The following is a 26,987-nucleotide window of genomic DNA, read 5'->3' on the forward strand; positions in this document are numbered from 1 at the left end:
CCCCCCATCACCCTACTCCTCCCCCGCCCCCCGACACACACATTTACATCAGACATAGGACAGGGACACTGGCAATCTCACCACCCTCTAAATTCACCAGTCCTCATCTGCAGCGCTGTGCTGTTTAGATTTTAACAGGTGTTTTAACAAACTGGAGAATAATGGGAAGTCCCAAAACTACCCTGTGAGGACCAGTTAAAAGAACTAGAAAGATTTAACTAGAAAACAGGCCTCTTTAGATCTTTCCCTTGTTATAAGTCTTTAGTAATTTGACTGCTCCAGATTGATTTTAATAGTTCTTGATAATTTGATAGCAAGTGTTTGCTGTGGCAGCCAACTTACTGGCATTCAGATCCCTTTTTTAAAAGGGATATTTTAACTTTAAGCTATACATTTTTTAAAACTAGGAAAATGAATAACGGGGGGGGGGGGAAGTTGACTACTACACTGAAGATTTCATGGAGCTACGGCTTCCAATCATCTGATCATTTCAGATGGGCTGACAATGTCAGATAGAACCTCTTTATCAGCAATGCATTGCACCCCGCAGCACTAATTTCCATAGACGACAAAACCTCTCTTTGCATAGATATGTATGTAAAAACAGAACATTCAGTACAGAGGCCAGAGTGCCATCGAAGGTAATTACAGGGAGAGTAAAGTTCCTTTATGCCAGCAAAAACACTGGGTGTTTCAGGGAATTTCAGAACCTGATTTCAAAAGGATCATACAGGGAGGAACTAAAATTTAGCATGGTGGACTCCTCTACAGCATGTATTTGTAAGTATGAGATTCTGTAAAATAGTTGAATACAATGATGTTTGCTTGATATAAATGACTGCTGGATGTTTATTTCAACAGCAGAACTGTTAGCAGTTTCCTTCTACAGAAACAAAGAAACAAACTAGTAAACACACATTTGCGTGGCCTAGGTTTTGAATACTTAAAACTTAAAGTGACATGTGTATAAATGAAGCTTCTAACTTGAACAACAAAGGAAATATTACAGTTTTAGAGTATGGTCTTTCATTTCATGTGTTTTTTGAGTGATTGTGTGTATATGTTTAGATAAGAATATAAAGTCAGGTATTTCAAAATTGTTTGTTTCAAAAATCATGCATTACTAAATGATTAGTTCCATCACATAATAAGCTGTACTGATTTCAGGTATAGGTTGTTAGTTTCTATGAAGCATTAACTTGATTTTATGAAATTTCATCATTCTTTAATGCTATGCCTAAGCACAACTACACATATTACTTTTTTTTAAAAGCAATAATTTTGCATGCAAAATTTTTTTGCAAACAAAAAAATTTTGTTTTACAAACAAAATCTCACTAAGATAAAAATTTTTTCTAAATCTTATATGACATGTTACACTGTAAAATAAATGCATTTAAATGCCAACACAACTTATGAACAGAAAGACTATCAGGATAATAAAAATGTTTTTAAATATGTTAAAGCCTCCCTTTAAGAAAATGTATTTATTTTCCTATTAGTTTGAGAAATTTCATTTAAATATTAGAGGAAATTGAATCTATTCCTGGCATATTATATATCTGACTCTATTAATAATAATGCATTTAAAACCGGTCTACAAATTCAATCTCATAGATAAAAAATAGTCTTTCTTTAAAATAATCAGGAAAAAAGTTGAAGGCAAAATCAAATGGAAACCTAAACTTGTTCTAAATATTCTCTGCTTAGATAGTAAAAGTGCACACTAGTTTTACCCAGAGGATATTAAATAATAGGTAAATTTACACACAATATTAAGTAAGAAAAAAAAATTTAATAAAGCAATGGAAAATACAAATTAAAAGTATAGGAATTTTTATAATATCAATGCATGAAACTAAAAAAAAAAAACCTAAATAAGGAGTTAATAAATCAAAAATGGGGATAATCATAATCCAGTAGTTACAAAGTGGAAAAAATATTTGCTTAAAATGTAAGGCAGGGTATTTATAGAAATCTTTGCCAAATGTGTTCTCCATAAAGCACGTGATAATTTTTTGTTTGTTTTTGTTATTTTTTTATCTTTAGGTCAATGGAATTTTTCCACATATCTTACCACCAGTATGAGAAAAAAATGATTATTGTTGATGTGAAGCTTGGTGAGTTTCTCCAATTTAAATCAATTCTATACCTTCTCAGTTTAAGTCACTCTTTCACAGGAAACTCTTTTTCTTGTCAAAATAGACTTGTAGTTCTAGGGAATAGTTGAGGCTCATTTTTATTTTTACCAGTAAATGACCATGTGTGCTCTGATTTAAAGGGTCTAATTTCACCAAAAATGTTCTTAATTGGATTTAACAATACGCAAGACAAATATGATTTATCAACAGGATATTTTAATCAAATTCTAACTGTCAAGAGCTATACTTTAAATTTTCTTTAGAATTTACTCCTTTGGGGAACAAAAATATTTCTTAAAAGTTTGCAATTGTAAATAGGAAAGTGTTTAACTCTGTCACTCTATGTATTGGTAACTCTAGACATGGATGCGCTCCTTAATGATAGATATTGTTGAACACAAGACTGCACTAGTTATTTTGGAAGTTCTTTGTCCTCACACTGTGAATTGTATTTTCTTCGTTTTGTCAGATGAAGTTCCAAAGTCTGCCTTTTCTATTCTCCTTTTAGAAAAAGGTATGAGAATTATAATTTCTAAAGTTTACCTGCTCTCCATCTTCCAGAATTTGTTTAAAATCCTTTGTTTTCTGTCCCCTTGTTTAATCTCCCTTTTCCTTCATGTTTAAGCCTTATACATTCCTTTCCTATAATTTTAGTAGTCTTGGTTGGAAGGAGTAATAAACTCAGAAGTTCAATCTGTTCTAGTACTAGAAACTAAATATCTGTGCATCTATCTCTTGGTTTCAACGTCAAAGGCATTACAAGGACATGGGGAGTGTTCTGTGATGCTCCAGCAAAGTGGAGGTGCATATTGACAATGAATCCAGCAGCAATGGAAAGGGGGAACACAGGCATGCAAGGGACATGCAGTCCCAGGCATCTTACAAGATGAACAGCGTGATTCCAGGCACCAGGACAGTAACCAACAAGTTCCATCTCTTAATGGACTAGAAAACCAGAAAACGTCACCAAACACAGCTTTAGTGATCGAATTTTTCTATGTAAAATATATCTTCTACATAACTTTGTCACTAAATATTTACAAAGGAAGATTACAGGGAATGTATGCTGACACCCTGAAACACGAATAAGATTAACTAGAACAATTTAGGAAGTCTGAGCTAAACTTTACAAAGAGGAAGGAAGGCAGTCTGACAACGCATGCCTCCTGCGCGTGCAGAAGACTTAGGAAATACTTTCTGAGGGGTAGGGTATAAGAAGCCGAAGGAGGATCAATCAGATTAACTGGAACAGAAAGATTATGCATGTGTGCTTTTTTTCCTAATATTTGCAGTTCCATTTTAGAGAAAAGGAAATTAGGCAACTGACAGTTTAGTTAATATACCTAAGTTCACACAGCTAGTAAGAGCCTGAACTCAAGCACATGTCTGTCTGGCTTCAGAGCCCAGGATTACTTTAATACACCCTGCCACCTCTCAGGAGCTGCAGGACCCCCCTAAACGCCAGTGTGCCTGGAAATTAACCTTTGCTGTGCTTCTGACATTGTGGGTGTTACACACTAGAACTGCTTTGCTTTTATCAAACAAGTCCATGAAATTTTTAAAAGAAAATAGGATGACTTATCAACAGACATGAACTTTAGAAACACAGATCACCAATGTATGCACATAGAGCCAGTAGATCAAGTAAGGCGACAATGAGGTATAAAAATTATGGGTAAAGTAGAGCTGGGATCATAAATCCAGGCCAGTGGAAGGCAGAGATGACCCGCAACACTGACAGGAAAGGCACACAAAGGAAGAAAGTCCTCCACCATCCTCCCACTTACAAGACAGGCAGAGAGTCATCGGGGAATCTGTGTCTTAGAGGCCATTGCAGAGATGGAGAATCTTGAAACCTGGACAACATTAACATAGTTCAGGGTCTGTCTGATTTACACACAGGATCAGTTAAGTACAGCCAGTCACGGCAATGGTTTCTCAGCCTCCATTATTTCAGTGTTAGTCATCTTCAGTCAGATTTGTTCTTCTAGAAAAAGACTTATTTTCATCACACTATTATTTAAAGTCCTCAGTGAGTTATTCCTACCAACAGAGTAGAGCCCAGCACTGAAGGCCATCCAGAATCTACCTGCATGAGGAAACACATCCCTATAATAAACTCTCCCTTTGCTTTAATTTGCATGTATCTATATTTGCACTCAAGAGTCCTAATTTTGTCCTATCCTACAGAGATATTTGACAATCTGTCCCTTGGTCCCCCTGACAGCAGAGACTCATACAGATAGTGGAGTCCATCAGATCACAGCATCCATAAGCTCTCACCCAAACCTGCGAATACTCAGATTTGCTCCTGCTTTCCCCACCCCTCCCAGTTACAAGGAGAGAGTAACTTCCTCCTGTGCTTCCACCAAGACGTCTCAAAGTCCAAGCTCCCACATTCTGAATCCCTCCTCCTCCTCATTTTCCAGAAACCTGAAATTCTACTGATTTTCTCTCTTTCTCCTATGTCTTCATCTTCTGCCCATGGTTACCACGGCCAGCCTCAGGCTGAACCACTCCCAGTGTTGACTTTGTGAATGATGTCCCCAGAAATGTGTGGGTCAGGATGGCCACACAACACAGCCCTGCCTCTTCATCTCCAGTATGCCTTTCTATCTACAGCTCTCAGAAGGAAGGAAGGAGGGAAGGAAGGAGAGAAGGAGGGAGGGAGAGAAGGAGGGAGGGAGAGAAGGAAGGAAGAAAGGAGGGAAAGAAAGTGCAAATAGTCTATACAAGCAGGCCTGTGTGTCCAGGTCTCCATTTCCTCTTATTTTCTTCCTTCTTCCTGCCCCTTGCCACTCCACTGAAACCACACTCACTGGGGTTATCGATGACCTTCTTGCTGCTGATGGACAGTTTCAGCCCTTTGTTTTCTGAATTTCTACCCATCTATCTCTAAGAGTTAGCCATTTTTCCCTTTTGATAGTTCATACCTTGGTTTCTGTGACACTTTCTTATTCTGATTTTCCTCCTGTAAGCCTCTCTTTATCAGTCTTCTTCTGAAATATGTGTGTTCATTCATCTGCCTGGAGCCACCTGCTTTTCTCAGGTTACACTGTCTCCTGGACCATCTCCCCTTTACTTTTGGCTTCTCCTATGTGTTCTTTGAAAACTGCCCATGTTTACTTTGAGGTTGAATCTCTTACCTGACCTTTTTTCCTTTCTTTCTCCCACCAGGAAGAGCCAATACATCAACATGTTTGGGAGGAGGAATTACCATAACATGTTGATGTATCCCTTCCCACTATTTCTGATGCCGCCTTCCTCATCTAAGCCTATACTGTCCCTTCCCTGGACTCCTGCGGTCACCTCCTAACTGGTCTCCCCAGTTCCACCCTGGCCAGCCTACAATCCATTCTTTCACAAAACCAATTTCAAATGTTAACACGCCTATTCCATATTTTCAAACTTTCACTTGACTTCCAGCTTCTTATTATGAAACTGATGGTATGGAAGGCCTATGGTGCTTGGCTTCTCCCTCCCTAATAACTTCTCTCCTGCCACGCTCCTGCTGCAGTGTAACACTTCAGAACCTCTTCGAGCTCTCTCCCTGCCACACTGTGGACTCACACAGTGACCACATCCTTTCATTTCCTCAGCGAGGATTTGACCCACTGCCTCCTGACCTGGACCCAAGCTGCATCTCTCCTTCACTCAGCAGTCCCTGCTCATCCCCTAGGTTCCACTTCTCCTCAGTGCCTTCTCACACCACCTTCAGGTCTGGTTAGGTTCTGCTTCCATGTGTACTCATGGGCCCTGTACTTTCTGTCCCAGAGTCCCCACCGCATAAATTTTCACTGCCTGTGAGTGAGGATGGGAAGAGGAAAGACAGGATCTATGTAGACCCCTGGCAGCCAGAACTTGACACATAACAAGTGTTCAACAGAGGATTCCCATGAGTCAATAAAGACTGATATAAAACTGTTTATTCTTAATAACTCATTGTAGTTAAGTGTGAATATATATTTAGCAAAATATTTCCAGCCCTCATTATAAAGTGTAGATTTAATTATTAACAAGTGTTTGAGTTTTTTTCTCAAAATCCAGAATTAAAAACTTTCTATGCAATACATTGTCAGATAAAGCCTGGGCTGACTAAACTCTACCTGAATTTTAAAGTCAAAGTTACACTGACCGGAGTGGGGAAAGTCAGGTAAGCAACACTCCACTCAGAATTTGCCCTTAAAAAATCTTACTTTTTACTTGGCTATTTACAATGTTTTATTTGGTTAACTACAAAGAGGCCAGCTCTTGTTCCATATATTGAGAGATCTTCCTATAAAAATGAATTACTTGACATGAGAAGACTTGGAAGTTGGTGAATTCATTGTTGGGAGGCCCTACATGGAAAGATTTTTTTGGAAGAGCTGTATTTTTTGTAAAGCTGTTATTAGAGAATAGGTGGGCCAGATGGCTTCTAAAGTCACAACTCAAAGTGCGTATATTCCTATATTTTCAAAATTATTTATGACATATTTATGAGTCATTTTGTTCTCGTCCCTCCTTCTCATTCCCACAGTAGTTGTGTTCCATTAACTTCAAGAGCCCAGCCTTATTTTTTATGATTAAACTTTGTGTGTTCTCTAGAAATAGACTCTAACATATAGTAATTTTAAATGACTAAATTATACTAAGTAAATGCTGCATTTCTCTAGAAAAATGAGCAGGCGGAATTGTTGGATTTGTAAGATGTGCAGAGATGAATCTAAGAGACCCCCTTCAAAGTAAGTCACATGTAAATTCTATTACCATTTTAATGCATATTTTTCACATGATAAGCAGGTGTATGTTTATCCAACTTCTGTCAATACATTTTGCTCAGAAAGTAAAATTTGCATTTATACATGAGTAATTCCACCAGAAGGGTAATCATGTATTACACTAAAGTTTCATTTTCATTATTCATGGTTTACACTTGAGAATTCAGCAAGTTAATGTTTTTAGAGTCTATTATGAACAAATATTCTTAGTTTTTTTTTTAAGTCCTATATAGCTAAAACTTTACATGTTAAGATGAGATTCTTTGATCCAAAATATTTACATAGTTCCAGTCCTTTATCTACAAAGTGCCAGACCTTATCCCTGGTTGGAAAAGGCAAGACTGGAGGGATAACCAAATGCTCATCAACTGTCCAGGTCTCTTCTACATTTTGTCATAACTCAAAACACAGCTGTTTGGATGGGGCAGTGGCTACACTAAAGTGGAAAGTGTAATGCCTGAGGAGGGTAACAAACCATTTGAGCGGATTTGCTCACCTCAAAGAAACCCCAGGTGGAGGATCCCTGTGAGGTTAGCCAGGGAGCCCGACCATCTGCATTGGAGACTCAGTTGTGGACACACTTCCCCATCCCCATTACCATGGGAGACCCTGGAGTGCAGGCTCCCGCCCTGAAGTGCCCAGACATCCAAAGATGCTGACCAACTACCACACTGATGGGGAATGGAGAGTCTCTGGTGGTGGGTGGGAGAAGTGGGAAGACCCAAAGCTCAGCATTTCAACTGACCAGCTGACGCTGCTGAACTGCACAGACCTGTGTGAGAAGAAAGAAGAGAAGGCTGGTTTGGGGACAGCTTCCTTCACTTCTGCTGATAATTTTCATAGAGCATCACCATCAATGCTTGGCTCCCTTCTACCTCCCCTGGAAACCCATCCTCCAGGAAGGCGAAGGCCAAGGAAAGAGAATTCATGTTCCTCACAAACCAGGACATAACGGTTACTTGATAAATGCTTTACATTCTTGACCTGACTTAATTTTCATGATAACTTTGTAGATAATAAAACTGAAGCTTGTAAATTTTAATTTAGACTAATAGCTATTGAGTCCAGCATAGGAATTAGAACCAAGGACTGTCAGACTCCAAACACTCCTCATTCCTCTCTGCACAATGTTGCAACAGCTCAGATGTTCCTGTATCTGTTTGGTACCTGCTCTCTCTCTACCCAGAAGAAGGAGGGAGCACAGAAGTGGATCATGTTATCAGAGAATTCGGTAGAGGGAACAAATCCGATTAGGATTACTCCGATAAGGGAAAGTGGTAGCCATGGGAGAGCATGAAATAGGAAAAACCACAAGCAAAACTGGGATTAAACCAAAACCAAATTTAGCTTCACAACTTTACCCCTAACCATAATCACCCTAATCGTGATCTATCTCCATAAATCTCATGCCCCTTAGAGGCACAGGAATTCCCTTGCCAACGATCACCAACACCAAACTCCGAGCTACTCCAAGACAGCAACAGCCTCTCCTCCCATCATGAAGGTCTTCTTCTTTCCTACATGATGATTAGGTCTGCTTTACACCTTGCCAAACGCTTTTCATCTCACTGGATTGAAAAGGTTATTTTAGGCTTCTGTTTTTAGAGTTCTAATAAGAGAACAATGAGTCAGACACCATTTCATGGAAATGTTTGTTGAAAGTGATCTCCACGGTAGTGTGCTGTTAAGCCTCAGCAATGATGCAAACAGTCCATCTAGAACTAGCAAATGTCATCTGAAGGCTCAGAAAACAAAGGATATTGGACCATTTTAGGACTCCCAGCATTTTCCACGTCCCAGATTACTTTTTTAGCCTCTTTAATCTGCCTTCATTGTGTTAAGTACCTGCTAATGCTGATGGCTGTCTCGTCAACACTGAGTACTGAGCTAACTATACCAGGTAACAGCCGATGGGCAGTCCTTGCTGGTATCTGCAGTGGCCTTTGATTAGATGCAGTCATTACACCAAGGAAAATTAAGAATGTATCATAAACTGAATGGCAATTTATGCATTGAGTATTTTAAAGGGGAGAAATAAAATGACTCACAGGTAAGAACAGTCACGTACCAGTTCACCTCAAAAAGCCCACTAAAATGAACAGAAATGAAGTCCTGAAGCCAGTATCTTCCACGGATATTTTCAAAACTGTATATAGCTTTTCTCATATTGTTTGGATCAAATGTAACTTGACATATCATTCAGAGTAATAAAAACTAAAACCCTCAATGTGTTTAAAAAATCAAATAACCAACCAAGAAATATTTATACATAGTAAATACAAAGTTACTAACCCTATCACATGAATGCAGGCCAATAGGTTTTGTGGATAAACTCTAAGATTCTAGTAAACACGTGGGCAAACACATGGCTGGTGGCCACAGCACAAGACCGACGATCCTTTTTAAAGCATTGGTTCTACTCCTGTTAATCTCGCAAGGAATTACCTTACCCGCGGGCATGGCAAGCCTCAATGACAGCTGGGGCGTATTTGGTTTTATTGGTAAAAAAATTAGAAATTATCAAAACACTCATTGAGAATAATTACATACACTATGGAGTGCCCCCTTGCATGGTCACTGCAAAGGATAGTGACTGTCAGTGATTATAAATTTACAGTTATAAATTATAATGCTATAAATGGTTATTAAGACAATTGTGAAGACAGAAAAGGCTGATTAAAAGGGTGTGTGTGTGTATATACATATGTATGTGTACATGTATATATATACCCACACACACATAAAGCATGCACATGCGCACACACACACACATACACAACACACATACACACATGCTCAGAATGATTACTTCTTGGTTAAAAGCACACAAACATGCCTACAACCAAAATACTAAAAAGAAATACATCAAAACATTAACAATGGCAATTAGGGGTACAGAGACTGTAGATTGTAGAACACTGATTCTTCATCCTTTTAAAATTCATCTTAAAACATCTTATCAGATTTTCAAGTTTATTCTACTTTTATATTTTTATCATTCTAACCACTTAGTAAAAATAAAATGTAAAAGATCACTGGGAAACAAATTTCCATCCAAATCTATAGAAAAAGAGAGTACAACTATATTGTGACATTATTTTCAAGATACCGTATTTCTACTTACAGAAAAAAAAACACTTGAGAATATTTTAGTGCAATGAGAACCTTTTGTTTCTTTTCAAAGCCTTACTCTGGAAGAGGTATTACAGTGGGCCCAGTCTTTTGAAACACTGATGGCTACAAAATGTGAGTATCCTGTGTATGTCATTTGTTAATAACTCGTCAGTTTTATGCTTGGAGGAAAGGAGGCACTTGATGCTGTACATGTGCTGCTCTTCTCACATCCTTCTAAATGGCAACGGCCAGTTAAAACAAGAAACCTGAAAATAGTTTGTCGTGTCAACCACGATTACTTTCTTTGGTGTTAATTAAAGCAAGATTAGTCACTGTGAATGTTTATTCTTCACAGGTATATGTGTAAAATCCCATGGAAATATGCTTAAATAGTAACACATACTGAAATATACTGCCTTACCCCAGCTTTCTAAAGTTATAATTTAAAAAAAAAAAAACCTGACAATTTGCTGTTCTCAGTGTCTTGAAAAGTAGAATAAATTTGAGTTTTGATGTTCTAAAACTCCTCAAAGTTTGCTTCTAACTTTATCAGTGTCTGACTGAAGTGAGACTTTATATAAGTCCATATTTAGTTATATGTGTCAGCATTCAGATGGCATAAATGGAAGATGATAGCAGTGGATGTGAGAAAGATAAAGTCAGAGGCTCAACACAGGAAACTGAAGGAGCCGTCAACTGCATTTGGATGGAAAGTTGGGAGGCTACAGGGAATGATAAGGGCCTTCTTAGATGGTGCAGTGGTATAGAATCCACCTGCCAATGCAGGAGATGTGGGTTTGATCCCTGGGTCAGGAAGGTCCCCTGGAGAAGGAAATGGCAACCCACTCCAGTATTCTTGCCTGGAAAATTCCATAGACAGGGGAGCCTGGTGGGCTACTGACCATGGGGTTGCAAAGAGTCGGACACAACTGAGTGACTGATCACACACACACACGGACACACACACACACACACACACACACACACAGAGGAAATGATAAACACAGAAGACAGGTACAAAGAACAATTAGGGGAAATGCAAAGAAAATTCCTTTGTTTGCTGAACTTGGCAATTTTTTCAAAATGCCATTTGTTCCCCTCAAATGTCTGCTAATGATTTATATCTCTTACTTGAGAGTCCCTGTTAGCCTCTCTGTGACTGTTGAATCTGTTCACACCTATTGACTGCAGAAGTGGAGTTGGCTGTGCTTCCAATTTGGGCTTCCCACATGGTGCTTGTGGTAAAGAATCCACCTGCCACCAATGCAGGAGACACAAGAGACCCGGGTTCAATCCCTGAGTAGGGATGATCCCTTGGAGTAGGAAATGCAAACCCACTCCAGTATTCTTGCCAGGGAAAGCCCATGGACAGAGGAGCCTGGCATGCTGCAGTTATTCTGGGCAGGGTATTTCCTGTCCCCAGGGGCTCACCATGCTATTCTGACTCCAGGGCCCCACCTAGTCTGGAGACTGCTGTTGCTGCCCGGCCTGCAGGGCCACGGCACAGGCGCGGAGGCCTGCCCCGCCTCCTGGACCCTTGGCCAGCTGCCCTGGCTCTCACAGCCCGGTAGGGCTGGGACCCACGGCCCCGGGCTCTGTCACCCCAAGCCCACCTGATGCAGCAGCCCTTCCTGGTGAGCAGGGAAGCCCACACCTTCTTTCTCTAATGCCATCACCCTCGCCTCTCACTTTTCAGGGGGACCTCATAGTCTGTGATCCAGTTTGCCAGCATGATTGCTGATTTTAAGATACTCTTTCTGGTCAATTTTAGGACACTGGTATAGGAGGAAGAGACAAAGGTGTAAGTTCAGTTGACTACACTGACTAATCCTCTGTTAATAATTTGGAGTTCAGTCCTAACCACCAGCAATCCACATTGTGCAACATTGCCAAGATTAATTTCCCTCCTGGAGTTTATTATTCTTCATCTGTAGAATGGTCTGATGTCACCTCTCCCTTCAGCATTGCTGCACAGATTAGATATACACCCCCTCGCTCAGTGCCTGATACAGATGAGGCACACAGTGATTGAGAGTTACTTTTCTTAGTAAAAAAGTGCTTGTTTTGAATATCATTCCTTTTTCTCTGCTGCCTACTCAGAAGTCCAAAATCTCCAACTTGATTCAGCTCTGTACCTTACCCCAGTGTTCTTGCTAACACGGACCTCCAGCTCTGTCCCTTAACATACATGCTCTTCTGCCCATGTGATGACTGTTTCACCTTCTATATCCATGACTCCCTGGTCCAGCTCTGCACTAAATCTTCTCTGGCTCCTTATCTACTCTGCCCATCCTTAAAGGAAACATTCAACTGCCACCTTCTCTTCTTGGAAAGCTCTTGGAAATATATTTTTCTCTCTCTTCTATTAGTTAATATCATTATTTACTTTGCTTCTAATTATAGCTGTTTTGTGTATTGGGTTTTTTCCCATATCCCCTTTCTCACTAGATTATAAATTCCTAAGAGCACAGATCACTTCTCATTCACCTTTCATCTTTCCTCCCGGAGCCTGAAAGCGTGCTTTGTACCTAATGGGCATGCAACAAATGTTTAATGAATAAATACGAGGCAAATGCTACTAAGAAAAGATCAAAACACCAAACCATATTATGTAAGAGTTTCTGTGCCAGTCTTCTCAGCCTTATAAACAAAGTAAATGAAGTTAATTACTTGGAAAAAAAATTTCAAGTGGGATCTTGGCTAGACTTTGCAATTTCGAGATCTAGCATCATGAGACTAAATCTAAAGAAAAGATGAGCAGAGGGAGACAGCGTACTGCTCTTTACAGAAATCACCAAAACAGGGTAGGAATCTTACCAGAATTTGAATTACTGTGAAATTCATGTACAAATTCAACAATCACACAATTAAAAGCTGATAAAACAAATCCTTTTCTGAGACATTCAATCAGAAAGATAAAACTAAGAATATAAACATTAAATGTGCCAGAGAATAGAGTGTGTTTACATTAACCAAGGACAGGAGTAAAATGCTTCCTCTAGCTAAGACGTGTAGATGCCTGCATATAGATTAAAAGACAGTTTCTAACAACATGTAGTTCAGAAATCCACAGGGCAAAGTTTCTCTCAAGGGGCAAATTTTGAGCTGAGGCTTAAATGACTCAAATTTTTGTAATTTGATAAAGAGTTCTGACTCTAAGTATGTTAAAGATAGGGAACAGTTTTAGAAGTAAAGACTAATGAGTGCTTCTTTCAATGAAGGTATAGGATTCCTCAGGATTGGCTGTGAAAACTGGTCTCATTAAAAAATCTCCACAATGAATTAAATAGAAAGTACCCTTCAAAAGAGGATAGAAAGTCCTTCAAGTTTCCAAACATCAACGATTTTATGAAAAAAAAAATTATTTTCAAATGGCATAAAAGTAGTAACTTTTTGAATGGATCAGGAAATAATTTGTCTGAACTATTTACTCACTGCCCCATAAAAACACCTGAGTATTATCAAAGATTTTCCTTGAGTGAAGCTGACCTAAAACATGTCATTGCACCCCAAACTATTACCAGAGTGAGAGGCATCACTAAGATGTAAAGTAGAAAGACAACCCTGTGGGTATTTCTGAAGGCTAAATCCAGTAGAACTAGAAAAGACACAGAAATGTACATTTGAAAAGACCAGGGGGCCAGTGGTCACCTAAAACCTGAGGGCTCTACAAGCTGGAAGGTCAAGACTGAAAAAGAATTAAAATCAAAACTTTTGTTTAACCAAAGTTTTTATTATTATTTTGATTAAAATGTTAAAGAGTGCAGAAGGCTCATACATATATTTATTGACCAAATCTCAAAAGGTGAGGATAGAGGTTTATTTGTGTTCGAGTAAACATAAATAAAAATAAGTTTAAAACGGCAACTAATGCCCTTGGGTGAGTCATTCAATCCTTCCGTGTGTTGGGCTCCCTTTCAGGCACCAGACAGTGCAGTGAGAGGCCCAGAGGGTCACTGTGCTCAGCTCACGTGCACCCTCTAGAGGGAGGAGAGAGACAAACAGGCAAGCCACGCAATAGATCAATTAATTCCAGAAAGCAGTTAAGTGCTTTGAAGAGAATAAGCCAGGCTGTACGACAAAGAAAGGCAGGAGTAAGAAGGAAATTCAATGACATGATTAGAGACAAACTGCTTCTGCTGCTGCTGCTAAGTCACTTCAGTTGTGTCCGACTCTGTGCGACCCCATAGATGGCAGCCCACCAGGCTCCCCCATCCCTGGGATTCTCCAGGCAAGAACACTGGAGTGGGTTGCCATTTCCTTCTCCAATGCATGAAAATGAAAAAATAAAGTGAAGTCGCTCAGTCGTGTCCGACTCTTAGCGACCCCATGGACTGCAGCCCACCAGGCCCCTCTGTCCATGGGATTTTCCAGGCAAGAGTATTGGAGTGGGGTGCCATTGCCTTCTCCCAGAGACAAACTGTAGGACGGTGTCAAGTTTTGAGCTCAGAACTGAATGACGAGGAGTCGCCAGTAGCACTGGGGTCAGAGAAACCCAAGCAGAAGACAGGCCCTGAAATATGAGTGAGGTTAGCATCTTCAATCAACCAAAAGAAATTTAGTAGGACAGGAGCACAAGGCCTTACAGGCCACATGAACATCCTTAAACAGCAGAGTAATGAGCATTAATGTACTTTTACAAATACCCTTTGTTGGGGGGGTGGGTAGGTAAGGGAGGAAAGGGTATTAAGAGGTACAAACTTCTAGGTATAAAATACATAAGATACAAGGATGCAGTGTACAACACAGGGAATATTACCAATATTTTATGATAACTTTATACAGAGTACAATCTATAAAAATATCAAATCATTATGTTTTATCCCTGACGGTAATGTAACAAGTCCATTAAAACGTTAATAAAAGTACCCATTGGTTCTCTTCTGAAAAAAAGAAGCTGAGAGACTAGTTAGAAGGCTATTTCAATAAACCAACTAGGACTGGAATTCAGTGGGGAAGACAAAACTAGGAATAATTAGCATATAGATGTTAATCAAAGCCACAGGGCCATGAGATCACTTAGAGGGAGAGTTCAGAGAGGTCAGCAGAGATCCAGACAAGGGGCTTAGGTGCACAAGAATATTTCCAAATCTGGAGATGAGGAGGAGTTTGTGAAGGAGGTACAAAAGGAGGGTCAGGTGAGTGAAGGATGACCAGGATGGCTTATTTTCACTGGAGGCAAAGAAGAGAGCACTTCTGGAGGTGTGCACTGGCTAAGGCTGCAGGGGAGTCAGGGAAGAGGCAGAAGGAAGGGTGACCATGGGGAGTGGCAACATGGAGATCAATGGTGCCCTGACTCGAGGAGTCTCGGGGTTGTTCCTGGTCTTACTTGGGAAATAGAGCAGCACGTTTGCAGATGACGGCAACCGTTAGTGAGCAAGAAACTGATGGCATAGAACAGAGGGGGGCGCCACTGTAAGAGCAAAGGAGAACCACAAGGTAACCGAGAAAGCAGAATTAGGTCGGAGCTACAAAAGAATTGTTTGGCCAACCCAAAAAGGAGCTGGGATCCTTCCCCTCAGGAAGAGAGTTAGAAAGGGCAGGTACAGTGGAGGGGGCTTGGTTGATTTGCTGGAGGGAAGATAAGGGAATCTCCACCTAATTAAATGTGTGTTCTCAGCTAAGTCTGAGGCAGCAAACTAAGGAGAGGATGATTTGGCATTTTAAAAGGGTCAGTCGCTCAGTCGTGTCCGACCCTTTAAGACCCCGTGGACAGCAGCACGCCAGGCTTCCCTGTCCATCACCAACTCCTGGAGCTTGCTCAAACTCATGTGCATCGAGTTGGTGATACCATCCAACCATCTCATCCTCTGTCGTCCCCTTCTCCTCCTGCCTTCAATCTTACACAGCCTTCAATCTTACCCTGCCTTCAACCTTATCAGGGTCTTTTCCAATAAATCAGTTCTTTGCATAAGGTGGCTAAAGTATTGGAATTTCAGCTTCAGCATGAGTCCTTCCAATGAATATTTAGGACTGATTTCCTTTAGGATGGACTGGTTGGATCTCCTTGCAGTCAAGGGACTGTCAAGAGTCTTCTCCAATACCACAGTTCAAAAGCATCAGTTTAAAAGGGTAGGAAATCGTTTCTTGAGATTTTGGAAAGGCACAATATTTGCGGAAGATAGCAGGATGACTATCACTCAGGGTGATACTGAGTGCCCATTTAAAATTTTTCAGTGATGATTTTAAGTGAGAAAGCACGTTGTATATTTTTCCTTGGCCTGTTTTCGTTCACTGGGGCACAAACACGAGAAGAGACACATAGTTAAGCACTTTTGGATCAGCACGTGTTCTGACTCTGAATTAAGATGGCATCAATCTTAATTTTGGTCAAAATCATCCTCAAGAGTACTGAATGCTTCCCTCAGTTTCTAAGTGGTTACAGCCACCGCGGACAGCCTTGGAAACGCCAGGTGGAAAGCACAGGCTTATCGTAGTGCTGGAGACACAGCAGCTGCTCCGCGCCGTGAAGGCCTACGCTGCTGGGGAAACTTTATCACGGCAGAGGGTGGACCCTGCAAGTCACTGAGGGACACTGTCGTCCCTCCTGGGTGTCCCCTCAGCTCTCCACATCTGTGCTGCTCCCTGGGGACTGGCAGCTTCCTCCACCATCCTTTATTCTCCGCTTCGCTACCCACTGTGGTTGCCAATGGTCGCCCTCCTCAAGCTCATTCTCCCAATGCTGCCACGCCCAGTCCTTCCTGCTTGGCACTTTAGGTTTCTCTAACTTCTCATGCAAATGCTCACCTTGCTGGGAAAACAATCGAACAAAACCTGGCCTCTTCTAGACCTCGCTGTTCAGTTAGTACATCTTCTATTTCCCTCTCAATAAACCAAAAGTAGCAACAGTGCCTCCTATAAGCCTCTGGTCTTTGGTACTTCCTGGATGCTAAGTAATTAAAGGCGGTCTCTTTACTTTCCTAAACCTATAGACAGTCTCTTTAAAATACAGACGCATGAGGGATCCAAAAGCCTGGATGGACCAACATTTCCTTATTGGGACCAACATTATCTATGACGCAGCAGGTTGGCACAGGGCATGCAAAGGTGAGGGCAGGGCAGTCCTCGTTCTCAAGGGGCTGGCAGATGAGGGGAGCGTAAGAAGTAACCCAGCAAACAGAATAAACCCGGACACAGATGGAAATAGAATGAGAATGAAAATAAGTGTGGATGATGTGCTATTTGTCAAATGACAGGAAGTACCTATTTAACCTAATGGGGGAACAGGGGCTTCAGAGAGATTTTTTTTTTTCGGAGACTGAGATACCGAACCTGGGTCTGAGATCAGGGTACAAAGCCCGCCACAAAGAACTGCATACACAGCAGCATGGTGGTCACACGCTACCTGGCCAGGAACAACAAGGACGGTGTTCAGGGGTGACGTGAGGAGGCTGGAGAGGTGGGGACTTACCATCAGAGCAATGGGAGAGGCTGAAGGCTGTAAATAACAGGTCATGGCCAGATTTTTGATTCAGAGATTTTTCTCTAGTAAAAGTGCAGAAAAGACTGAAAGCAGATCGGATGGATGAACTTGACTTTTTAAGGTTAGAGAGTTTACAAATACTCCCCTCAAATCATAAACAAAAGTAACATATAAAAGTAAACAGAAGATAATGCCATAAATAAAACAGATAGTGTCTTTAATATACAAAAAGATCTAGAAATTCAAGAATACACTAACAATGCAAAGGAAAACTAGACAGAAGATTTGAAATTCACAGAAAGAAAAGAAATGAGCTGGAAGAAAGAAAACATGCTTAGGCATTAATATTTTAAAATACAAATTTAAATAATTACAAGTCACTGGTTTTACACAATCTGATTGGAATGGAAGGAGTAACACTGCTGTTACTAATGAAAAATAATGAAATCTTTCTGAAAGAAATGTTATAATGGGTATCAGGAATCTCCAAAACTATTACATCATCAATCTAGTAATTCTACTCTTTCATTTCTAAGGAAACAATTAGAGATGTAAAGATTTATAACCCAAAATGTTCAATTGTAGTACAAGTTACATCATATAAAGGGTAAATAATCTAAACATTCAACAATGACAACCTGGATAAATATAATATAGTGCAGAAGTCCCTGCAGTGGATCATTGCAACCTTGAAGAGTTCAGTTTAGTTCAGTCACTGAGGAAGCCTTTCTTATCTCTCCTTGCTTTTCTTTGAAACTCTGCATTCAATGGATATATCTCTCCTTTTCTCCTTTGCCTTTAGCTTCTCTTCTTTTCTCAGCTATTTGTAAGGCCTCCTCAGACAACCAATGAGTCAGTTATTTGCATCAGGTGGCCAAAGTATTGGAGTTTCAGCTTCAGCATCAGTCCTTCCAATGAATATTCAGGACTGATTTCCTTTAGGATTGACTGGTTTGACCTCCCTGCAGTCCAAGGGACTCTCAAGAGTCTTCTGCAACACCACAGTTCAAAAGCATCATTTCTTCAGCACTCAGCTTTCTTTATGGTCCAACAATTCAAAAGAATCAATTCTTTAGCACTCAGCCTTCTTTATGGTCCAACTCTAATATCCATACATGACTCCTGCAAAAACAATAGCTTTGACTACATGGACCTTTGTTGGCAAAGTAATGCCTCTGCTTTTTAATATGTTGTCTAGGTTGGTCATAGCTTTTTTTCTAAGGAGCAAGGGTCTTTTAATTTTAAGAGTAAACAGGAGAAATAAAGGAGTAAAGAGAAAGTGTTTGCAAGAGTGATACAAAATTGCTGTTACTGTATAATGTCAATAAGGTAATTTGAGAGTGTGTCTATGAAAATGAATGAATACTGTTTAGATAGAAACTTAAACATGAGCAAAAGACTGAAAGCAAAAGGAAGTATATCAAGTTGTTAAATTCTGTATTTAAAAAACACTTAATAGTACTTTAAGTTCTTTTGCTGTACAATAATACAGCTAAAAAAAGTTAGGAGAAAAACCAGAAATGATTAATGTCATAGAAGTCAAATCAGAGAATTTTAATAAAACAGACTTATTTTAAAACTTCATGCAGAGGCTGGTAGAATTACGGAGCTCATTTTCCCTGGTGGTTTATATTAAAAAATAAAATGAATTCAATATTGCTCTAGAAACATTTCCGAAGGCAGACAGCCACACAGCTCACTCTTAGGATTTAATGCATGCCATGAGCCTTGCCACCTTGCAGAAAATGGTCCTGGGATAGATGGGCCACCATTCTGACCCAGACAAGAGCAATGTCACATTAGTTTCTTACATCGAGATACCAGCATGTCTCACCTTGTTATTGTGGAAATACTAATTTTGGTGACTAGTTTATGAAGAACACACTAGGGAGTACTAAAGACACCACTCTCATTCTTCAAGGAAAACAGTGTACACTACATGTGAGATAAGCCTAGTTCTTTCATCTTCTCAGTTTAATGAGCAGTTCTGCTGTTTATCCCTATTAGTCTGCTCAAGCAGAATCGAGATCTCTGCAGCAGAGCGCTCAGAATGGACCAGAACAAGCCACACTGAGCTGCATCACCTGATTTGGAAAAAGCTTTCCCACCTTGTAATCCTCCTGTTGTAGAGTCAACAAAAATGCTAAAGTGAGCATCTCAGTTCTGACTTTAACAATAGCTTGGATTCCTGGAACTCTTTTGTACAAATGCATTGTAGGCTGCTTAACATGCCTAACATAAAAAATTATCATATGAAAGACAAAATCCTATAAAACATACCCATCATGTGAGTACTTGTTCTACACATCAATCATATCAGAAATCTCAGACAAGTTCAAATGGTCCCAGTCAGCTTTCACTAGGTTATGATACAGTAACACATGGTACGAAAACCCCCTAATTTATTACAAGAAAGATGTCTTTCTTGTTCACACTACACAATGACTGGGGTCAACTGTAGCTCTGGTACAGGTCTTTACTCTGGCGTTCAGACTAAAGGAGCAGCTCTCCCAGAATGTGTCCTGCCCACAGTGGGGAGAGGAGCAATGGTGGAACCGCCTGATGGGCCTCGAGCCTTCTGTCTGACCCGCACATGGCTCTGTGCATCGCTGACACAAGTTCGGTGAGCAGGGCTGGTACAAAGGGGATGTGAAAGTACAGTTCTCCTGCAAGAAGGGCAGGGATAGTTGAGAACTATCACTGTCTACCACATTAGATACCTTTAGAAAAATACACGTGGCAACACAGAGATGGCTTCATCAGCAGAGGACTTGGGAATGTTGAGAATTGTTGAACTACTTAGCTGGCCCCAAAAGACCCTTCCTCTGCTCAATCAGGAGGGAAGTTAAGGAAGACACAGATGCAGGCAAGTTCTAGAATAAACTCTTCACTATAAAATGAAACTAAACATAAAGACAAACACAAATTCAGAATACTATAACATGGAATCTCATACTGGTTTCCAAATTATCCCCCTACCCCACTGCATCCACTCAACCCATGCAACCAGCCTGGTGGCTAAGTCTCATACCAGGGTCTGTAGATTTCATCTGGCAGCTCATTTTTCCCCTATTCCACAACTCGTTTATTTTAGGATCCTATTTTCTGTTCCTAATGAAGCACTCAGTCAAAATTTCTCCATGTACAGAGTATAAAAAATTGCTTTTTATTTTCTTAAATAGAATTCCAGTTCTTTCAATGCATACTGCAAATTATTGGCTTCCAGCTTTACTTGTTAGGCCAGAAATGGTTTTCTATTTTGATTTGTTTTGTTTCATGATGTGCCTGCCCATTCAGCTCTTTCTCTAACAAGAATGCCAGTTGCTACATCTGTATTCTCTGACCCCAGTTTTCTGTGCCTGTGATGAGGTTAGGCACATCTTAAACTGCTGTGAAAATAAACGTTCTTGTTTTAAGTTTAAGGTATATTCCCCAAAGGGTAGAAATATTGAATCCCATATCCTTTCCTGTGTTACATTTTCATATATGCCCTACCCCCATCTCATCTGTCCTCTCAATTCAAACATGCTTCTTTTGAACCATCTTCCACCCAATGTTCTGAAGGCTACACTTGCTTCCATAATAATAATGAACTAAGCTCTAATTTTGTGTCTTCCTAGGGTAGCACATTTCTTACAGATCACCAACTTTCCTGAACTCTAAAGCTTCCTCTTACAGATCACCAACTTTCCTGAACTCTAAAGCTTCCTCAGAAGGCATTATTAAAATCTGTCTCCATTTGAGTTTTTCTCATGAACACAAAATACCTTAATTGTCATCTTCATTTTTGTATATGTGCTAACAAGCAGTAGAATCCAGGAGTCAAGGAGCCTGGTTTCTATGCTAGGAAACTCATTAGATCCACTGTCTCATGTGAAGATTTAGGAAAATATGATTTTACTCACCATAGCCACTCCCTCTGATTACTATTATTTCTTGTAACAGTTAATGATTCTAAGTTATTGTTCATCAAAAGCCTATGTTTCTTCTTCATTGATAGCCTTCTTCTATCAATGGAAAGTTACCCCATTACCTACATTTAGCAATTCATTTTCTCAGATGTGCCAAGAGACTTCCTAGCCACCAAAAGAAGTTTTATGTTTTCCTCAGAGTGTTCATCTTTAATCTTCACAATACTTGATCTCCTCAAAGATTCTTACTAAAGTGTTAGATTTGTGAAAGCTCACTTAACTCTCTTCTTCAAACACGAGCAGCCACAGAATAGTGGCTTAATGGAGAAAGTTCCTCCAACGTGTCTGCTCTTATCTTCCCACTTCAGAAAAGACCAGAGCACAGGACGGCCATCTCTGGCATCAAGTGTCACTTAATGGTTGTTCTGCACATCCTCACTGTGCTGTTGTAGATTCTGGGACAGTTTCCAACACCCCATCTGAATTCCAGTCATTGCCTAGTCCTTCATTTCTGGTGTGAACCCTAAACCGTGAACATGAAGTTCAATTTCATTATCCATGTTCTCCTGCTTTAATTGCATATGAGACACATCCCAGGCTATACAGCCTGATCACTTTATCATTTCTACTTGGACTGGATATTTTCTTTTCAACCTTAACCGGCCTGTTTAGCTTTAAACCTTGCTCTTATCCTCTAGTTTGTCTCAAGGTTTTAGATTTTTCATTTCAGTTTCATGATCAGAGCTCTGCCCACTGATCCCATTTAAGTCCTGTTTCTGGGTCCCTGTGACCTCTCCCAGCCACACCAGTAGGCATCTTGCTCTGAGTTACACAGAATAAAGGGATGAAGGAATGACCCCACCACTGACTGGCGTTGTCAAAACATGCTTCCGATGCATAGAACTAAGTGAGATGTGGAATGTGTGTGTGTATCATTATATAATATATTGTTAAATAATTTGGGGTCTCTGATTCAGCATTAGTTTTAAATTGTACTACATATTGTTCAGACTTTTTTTGTATGATTTTGACCCATGAAAATAAACTGATTTCTCCTCTACTTCTAGATGGCCCGGTGGTCTATGCAGCGTACTTAAAAACAGAGCACAGTGACGAGAATATTAAATTCTGGATGGCATGTGAAACCTATAAGAAAACTGCCTCACAGTGGAGCAGAACTTCCAGAGCAAAGAAGCTTTATAAGGTTTACATCCAGCCACAGTCCCCTAGAGAGGTAACCATACCTGATTATGCTGGAAACTGGAAATCAATACCTCCCAGGAAAGAATTAGTGTCTGTCAAGCACACATATGTGCCAGCAGTCTACACCCAGTACCTCCTATAATGCTATGAAGTCGGTATTGTTAACCTCAGTTTACAGATAAGAAACCTAAGAATCTGAAAAGTTAATTTATTAATACCTTCTCCAGTATCACACAGCAGTTAAGAGGGAAAATTAGGCCTGTCTGGCTCCAAAGCCTCTCCTCATTAAATTATCTTAATTCTCAGGAAAGTATAAAAAGAAGTCCTTGTAAGAAGAGTTGACTGTGCTACAAAGACCTACAGATACACATACCATAGTGGTGACTTCCCTAGTAGGGTGGGCAGAGTGGGCAGAGTCTGGCCCACCCCACCAGGGCTCCCGCTCTGCTTAGTTTAAAACCAGCAGAGGGGTCACACTGTTATTACTGCCCATCACTTACAACTGCAGAAAGAAAATAGAGTTACCATGAAATAGATACACTGAGACTCCTCCTGGTGGAGAGAGAACCAGGAGTGAAAATTCTGATCATGAGGATGAGGACAGATGGTTTATGAGATTCCTGTCTCTCAGGAGAGTCCGACATTAATTGACTTGTTCCTCAAAACTCTTGTCTGGAAAATACTTGGTTTATTGAAATAACCACTTCCCTCCCCTATTTTTCTATTTCTCTTCACTTTCTTCCCATTTCAGGAGATGTTCAGTTAAATCAACATCTATGACTATTTAAGGAAGGTAAACTTTAAAATAGCACCAACTTCCCTTTCCTTTAAAAGAGGACTCCATCTCATAAACGTCCTTCTTTGCAGACTCCACTAACAAACCACTTGCATCCGCCTAAGTAAGCAGTGGTTTCTGAGATTTCCCTGGTCATGGGCTTCATGTTTTGTGTGTATGTGTGGTTTTTTTTTTTTTTTAATCTGGGATGTGGAGTTGGATGTTTATTTTTTAAAAAAGCAAGGAGCTTATCTCATACAAGTCTTTTAAGATGTCTATGAAAGTGCAGACAAAATTACCCTAGTCCACTGAAAAGTAGAGCAGGAAATAAATTAAACCTTTCCATTCTATTTTCATCTTCAATTATGCCTACTTATGCTTCACATGTAATTTTACTTTGCAGATTAACATTGACAGTTCAACAAGAGAAGCTATCATCAAAAATATTCAAGAACCCACTCAAACATGTTTTGAAGAGGCTCAAAAAATAGTGTACATGCACATGGAAAGGGATTCCTATCCCAGGTTTCTGAAGTCAGAAATGTACCAGAAACTTCTGAAGACTATTCAAGCCAACAACAATTCTTGACCACCACTCAAAAGTTTAAACTGAAGATGGTATACAGAAAGTATTGGTTTTGTTCTTCTCATATAAAACTAAATAAACAAAATCAGAAATATAGTAGAAAAGAAATAGAAGAAATCAAGCCATACATTGATTTCTGGTTCTCAACTAGAAACAGATCCTGAAATGGATGGACTACAGAACTCTTATAACATGAATAACACAACTTATGGCATACCTATGTAGCTCACTTAATATATACGGAGAAGGAAGGTCTTTCTTCATAAATAACATATGTATCATAAATAACAAATAAATATGAAAAAGGGATTTTACTGTACAAATAAACTAAATGATAAGGTTTTTATTGTACAAATCAACTAAATGATAAAGTTTTTGCCATGCAAATCAACTAAGTGGATTTTTTAATTAATGAGATTTTGCTGTCATAATGCACAGATAGTTCAGCTCTTTAAAAATTGTAGCTGTATGAGTTGTGTCTCTAGCATAAATGTATTCTTTATACAGAGTGCTTATAGTAACTTTATTAATAACTAGTAGACAAACCTGGTGCTCAGAGTATCATCAATAGTATTATATCATGAGCAATATAAAAAGATGTGTTCTTGAAAGATATTTTTAAATTTTCCTGATATTATGTTCATAACTCTACTTCTATATCATATATATCTTCCACATGTAAAAAATTCCAAATGAGTCTAAGCTATTTAAATGTATGAATTTCCTCATTTATTTCTATACTTATCTTGCTATAGGGTAGGAAATTTGGTTCCTATATTTTGAGATTTTTTGCCTCACAATGTGAATCCATCACAATCCTGATAATCAATAAATACAAATATAAACTAAAAACTTTATAAGTATGCTATTTTTTTCAAAGACATGATCAAGTTATTTTTCCAGCTAAAAGACTGTTTTATCTGCCCTATTATAGAAGCTTCTCAGACTCTGTCAGGAGATTCCAGAGAAAGAACTCATATGTCTGTTTGACTTGCTTTGTTCAGCACATAGCACAAGATAAATGTGCCATAGGAATGGATAAACATTCTTTACTTTTGATAGAGAATAAGTTCCTTAAAATATTTAATATCATTTTTCCAAAGAATTAACTGTAGGAAAGTTTTCATTGAGACTTTTAGCTTTAGTAGGAAAAGTATTTCTCAGGTCTCAAATTTGATTGCAAAAGCATTTATTATAAAATGCCTATAAACCTAAGCTGTATCACATGAAAGTAAGGATTAACTGGAATCATTCTCATTAAACAAAGAATTATTATAACATAGAATCAATATTTAGGGGCTCATTTCTTTTTTTATTATTTTTTAAAATATATTTATTTTAATTGTAGGTTAATTACTTTACAATATTGTGGTGGTTTTTGCCATACTTTGACAAATGAACCAGCCATGGGTGAACATGTGTCCCCCTGTCCTGAACCCACCACCCACCTCCCTTCCCATCCCATTTCTCTGGGTTGTTTCAGTGCATCGGCTTTGAGTGCCCTGCTTCATTCATCAAACTTGGACTGGTCATCTATTTCACATATGGTAATATACATGTTTCAATGCTATCCTTTCAAATGCTCCCACCCTCGCCATCTCCCAACAGAGTCCAAAAGTCTGTTCTTTACATCCGTGCCTCTTTTGCCATCTTGCATACAGGGTCGGCATTACCATCTTTATAAATTCCACATGTATGTGTTAATATACTGTATTAGTGTTTCTCTTTCTGACTGACTTCACTCTGTATAAAAGGTTCCAGTTTCATCCACCTCATTAGAACTGACTCAAATGCAGTCTTTTTTATAGTTAAGTAATATTCCATTGTGTATATGTATCACAGCTTTCTTATCCATTTGTCTGCCAATGGACATCTAGGTTGCTTCCATGTCCTGGCTATTATAAACAGTGCTGCGATGAACATTGGGGTACATGGTATTTCTTTCAATTCTGGTTTACTCAGTGTGTGTGCCCAGCAGTGGGATTGTTGGGTCATATGGAATTTCTATTTCCAGTTTTTTAAGGCATCTCCACACTGTTCTCCATAGTGGCTGTACTAGTTTGCATTCCCACCAACAGTGTAAGAGGGTTCCCTTTTCTCTGCACCCTCTCCAGCATTTATTGTTTGCAGACTTTTTGATGGCAACCATTCGGACCAGCATGAGATGGTACCTCATTGTGGTTTTGATCTGCATTTCTCTGATAATGAGTGACGTTGAACATATTTCATGTGTTTGTTAGCCATCTGTACATCTTCTTTGGAGAAATGTCTGTTTAGATCTTTGGCCCATTTTTTTGATTAAGTCATTTATTTTTCTGGTATTGAGCTGCGTGAGCTGCTCGTATATTTTGGAGATTAATTCTTTGTCAGTTGCTTCATTTGCTATTATTTTCTCCCATTCTGAAGGCTGTCTTTTCACCTTTCTTATAGTTTCCTTCACTGTGCAAAAAGCTTTTAAGTTTAATTAGGTCCCATTTGTTTATTTTTGTTTTTATTTCCATTACTCTTGGAGGTGGGTCATAGAGGATCTTGCTCTGATTTATGTCAGAGAGTGTTTTGCCTATGTTTTCCTCTAGGAGTTTTATAGTTTCTGGTCTGGTCTTACATTTAGATCTTTAATCCATTTTGAATTTATTTTTGTGTATGGTGCTACAAAATGTTCTAGTTTCATGCTTTTACAGGTGGTTGTCCAGTTTTCCCAGCGCCACTTGTTAAAGAGATTGTCTTTTCTCCATTGTATATTTTTGCCTCCTTTGTCAAAGATAATGTGTCCATAGGTAGGTGGATTTATCTCTGGGCTTTCTATTTTGTTCCATTGATCTATATTTCTGTCTTTGTGCCAGTACCATACTGTCTTGATGACTGTAGCTTTGTAGTGTAGTCTGAAATCAGGCAGGTTGATTCCTCCAGCTCCATTCTTCTTTCTCAAGATTGCTTTGGCTATTCAAGGTTTTTTGTGTTTCCATACAAATTGGGAAATTATTTGTTCTAGTTCTATGAAAAGTACCATTGGCAGCTTGATAGGGATAGCATTGGATCTATAGATTGTTTTGGGTAGTATACTCAATTTCACT

General features: G+C 39.4%; 1 protein-coding gene across 4 annotated transcripts; it reads left to right on the top strand.

Annotated features, from left to right (window-relative positions):
• Positions 1 to 603: 603 nt before the first annotated feature.
• Positions 604 to 23,916, top strand: RGS13 (regulator of G protein signaling 13). Of its 4 annotated transcripts, XM_006046814.3 has the most exons (8): positions 604 to 780; positions 2,050 to 2,120; positions 2,611 to 2,655; positions 6,221 to 6,294; positions 6,797 to 6,865; positions 10,086 to 10,147; positions 22,417 to 22,583; positions 23,731 to 23,916. In XM_006046814.3, the coding sequence occupies exons 5-8, from the start codon at positions 6,801 to 6,803 to the stop codon at positions 23,914 to 23,916; spliced, it is 480 nt and encodes a 159-aa protein (XP_006046876.1). In that variant the 5' UTR covers positions 604 to 780; positions 2,050 to 2,120; positions 2,611 to 2,655; positions 6,221 to 6,294; positions 6,797 to 6,800. The 4 variants fall into 4 exon arrangements, with proteins under 4 accessions (XP_006046876.1, XP_044799143.1, XP_006046877.1 ...); XM_044943208.2 differs by having other exon boundaries at positions 2,050 to 2,655; XM_006046815.3 differs by lacking the exon at positions 2,611 to 2,655.
• Positions 23,917 to 26,987: the final 3,071 nt, after the last annotated feature.

The sequence above is a fragment of the Bubalus bubalis genome, chromosome 5 (assembly GCF_019923935.1).
Source record: "Bubalus bubalis isolate 160015118507 breed Murrah chromosome 5, NDDB_SH_1, whole genome shotgun sequence".
In the NCBI taxonomy this organism is placed as follows: domain Eukaryota; kingdom Metazoa; phylum Chordata; class Mammalia; order Artiodactyla; family Bovidae; genus Bubalus; species Bubalus bubalis.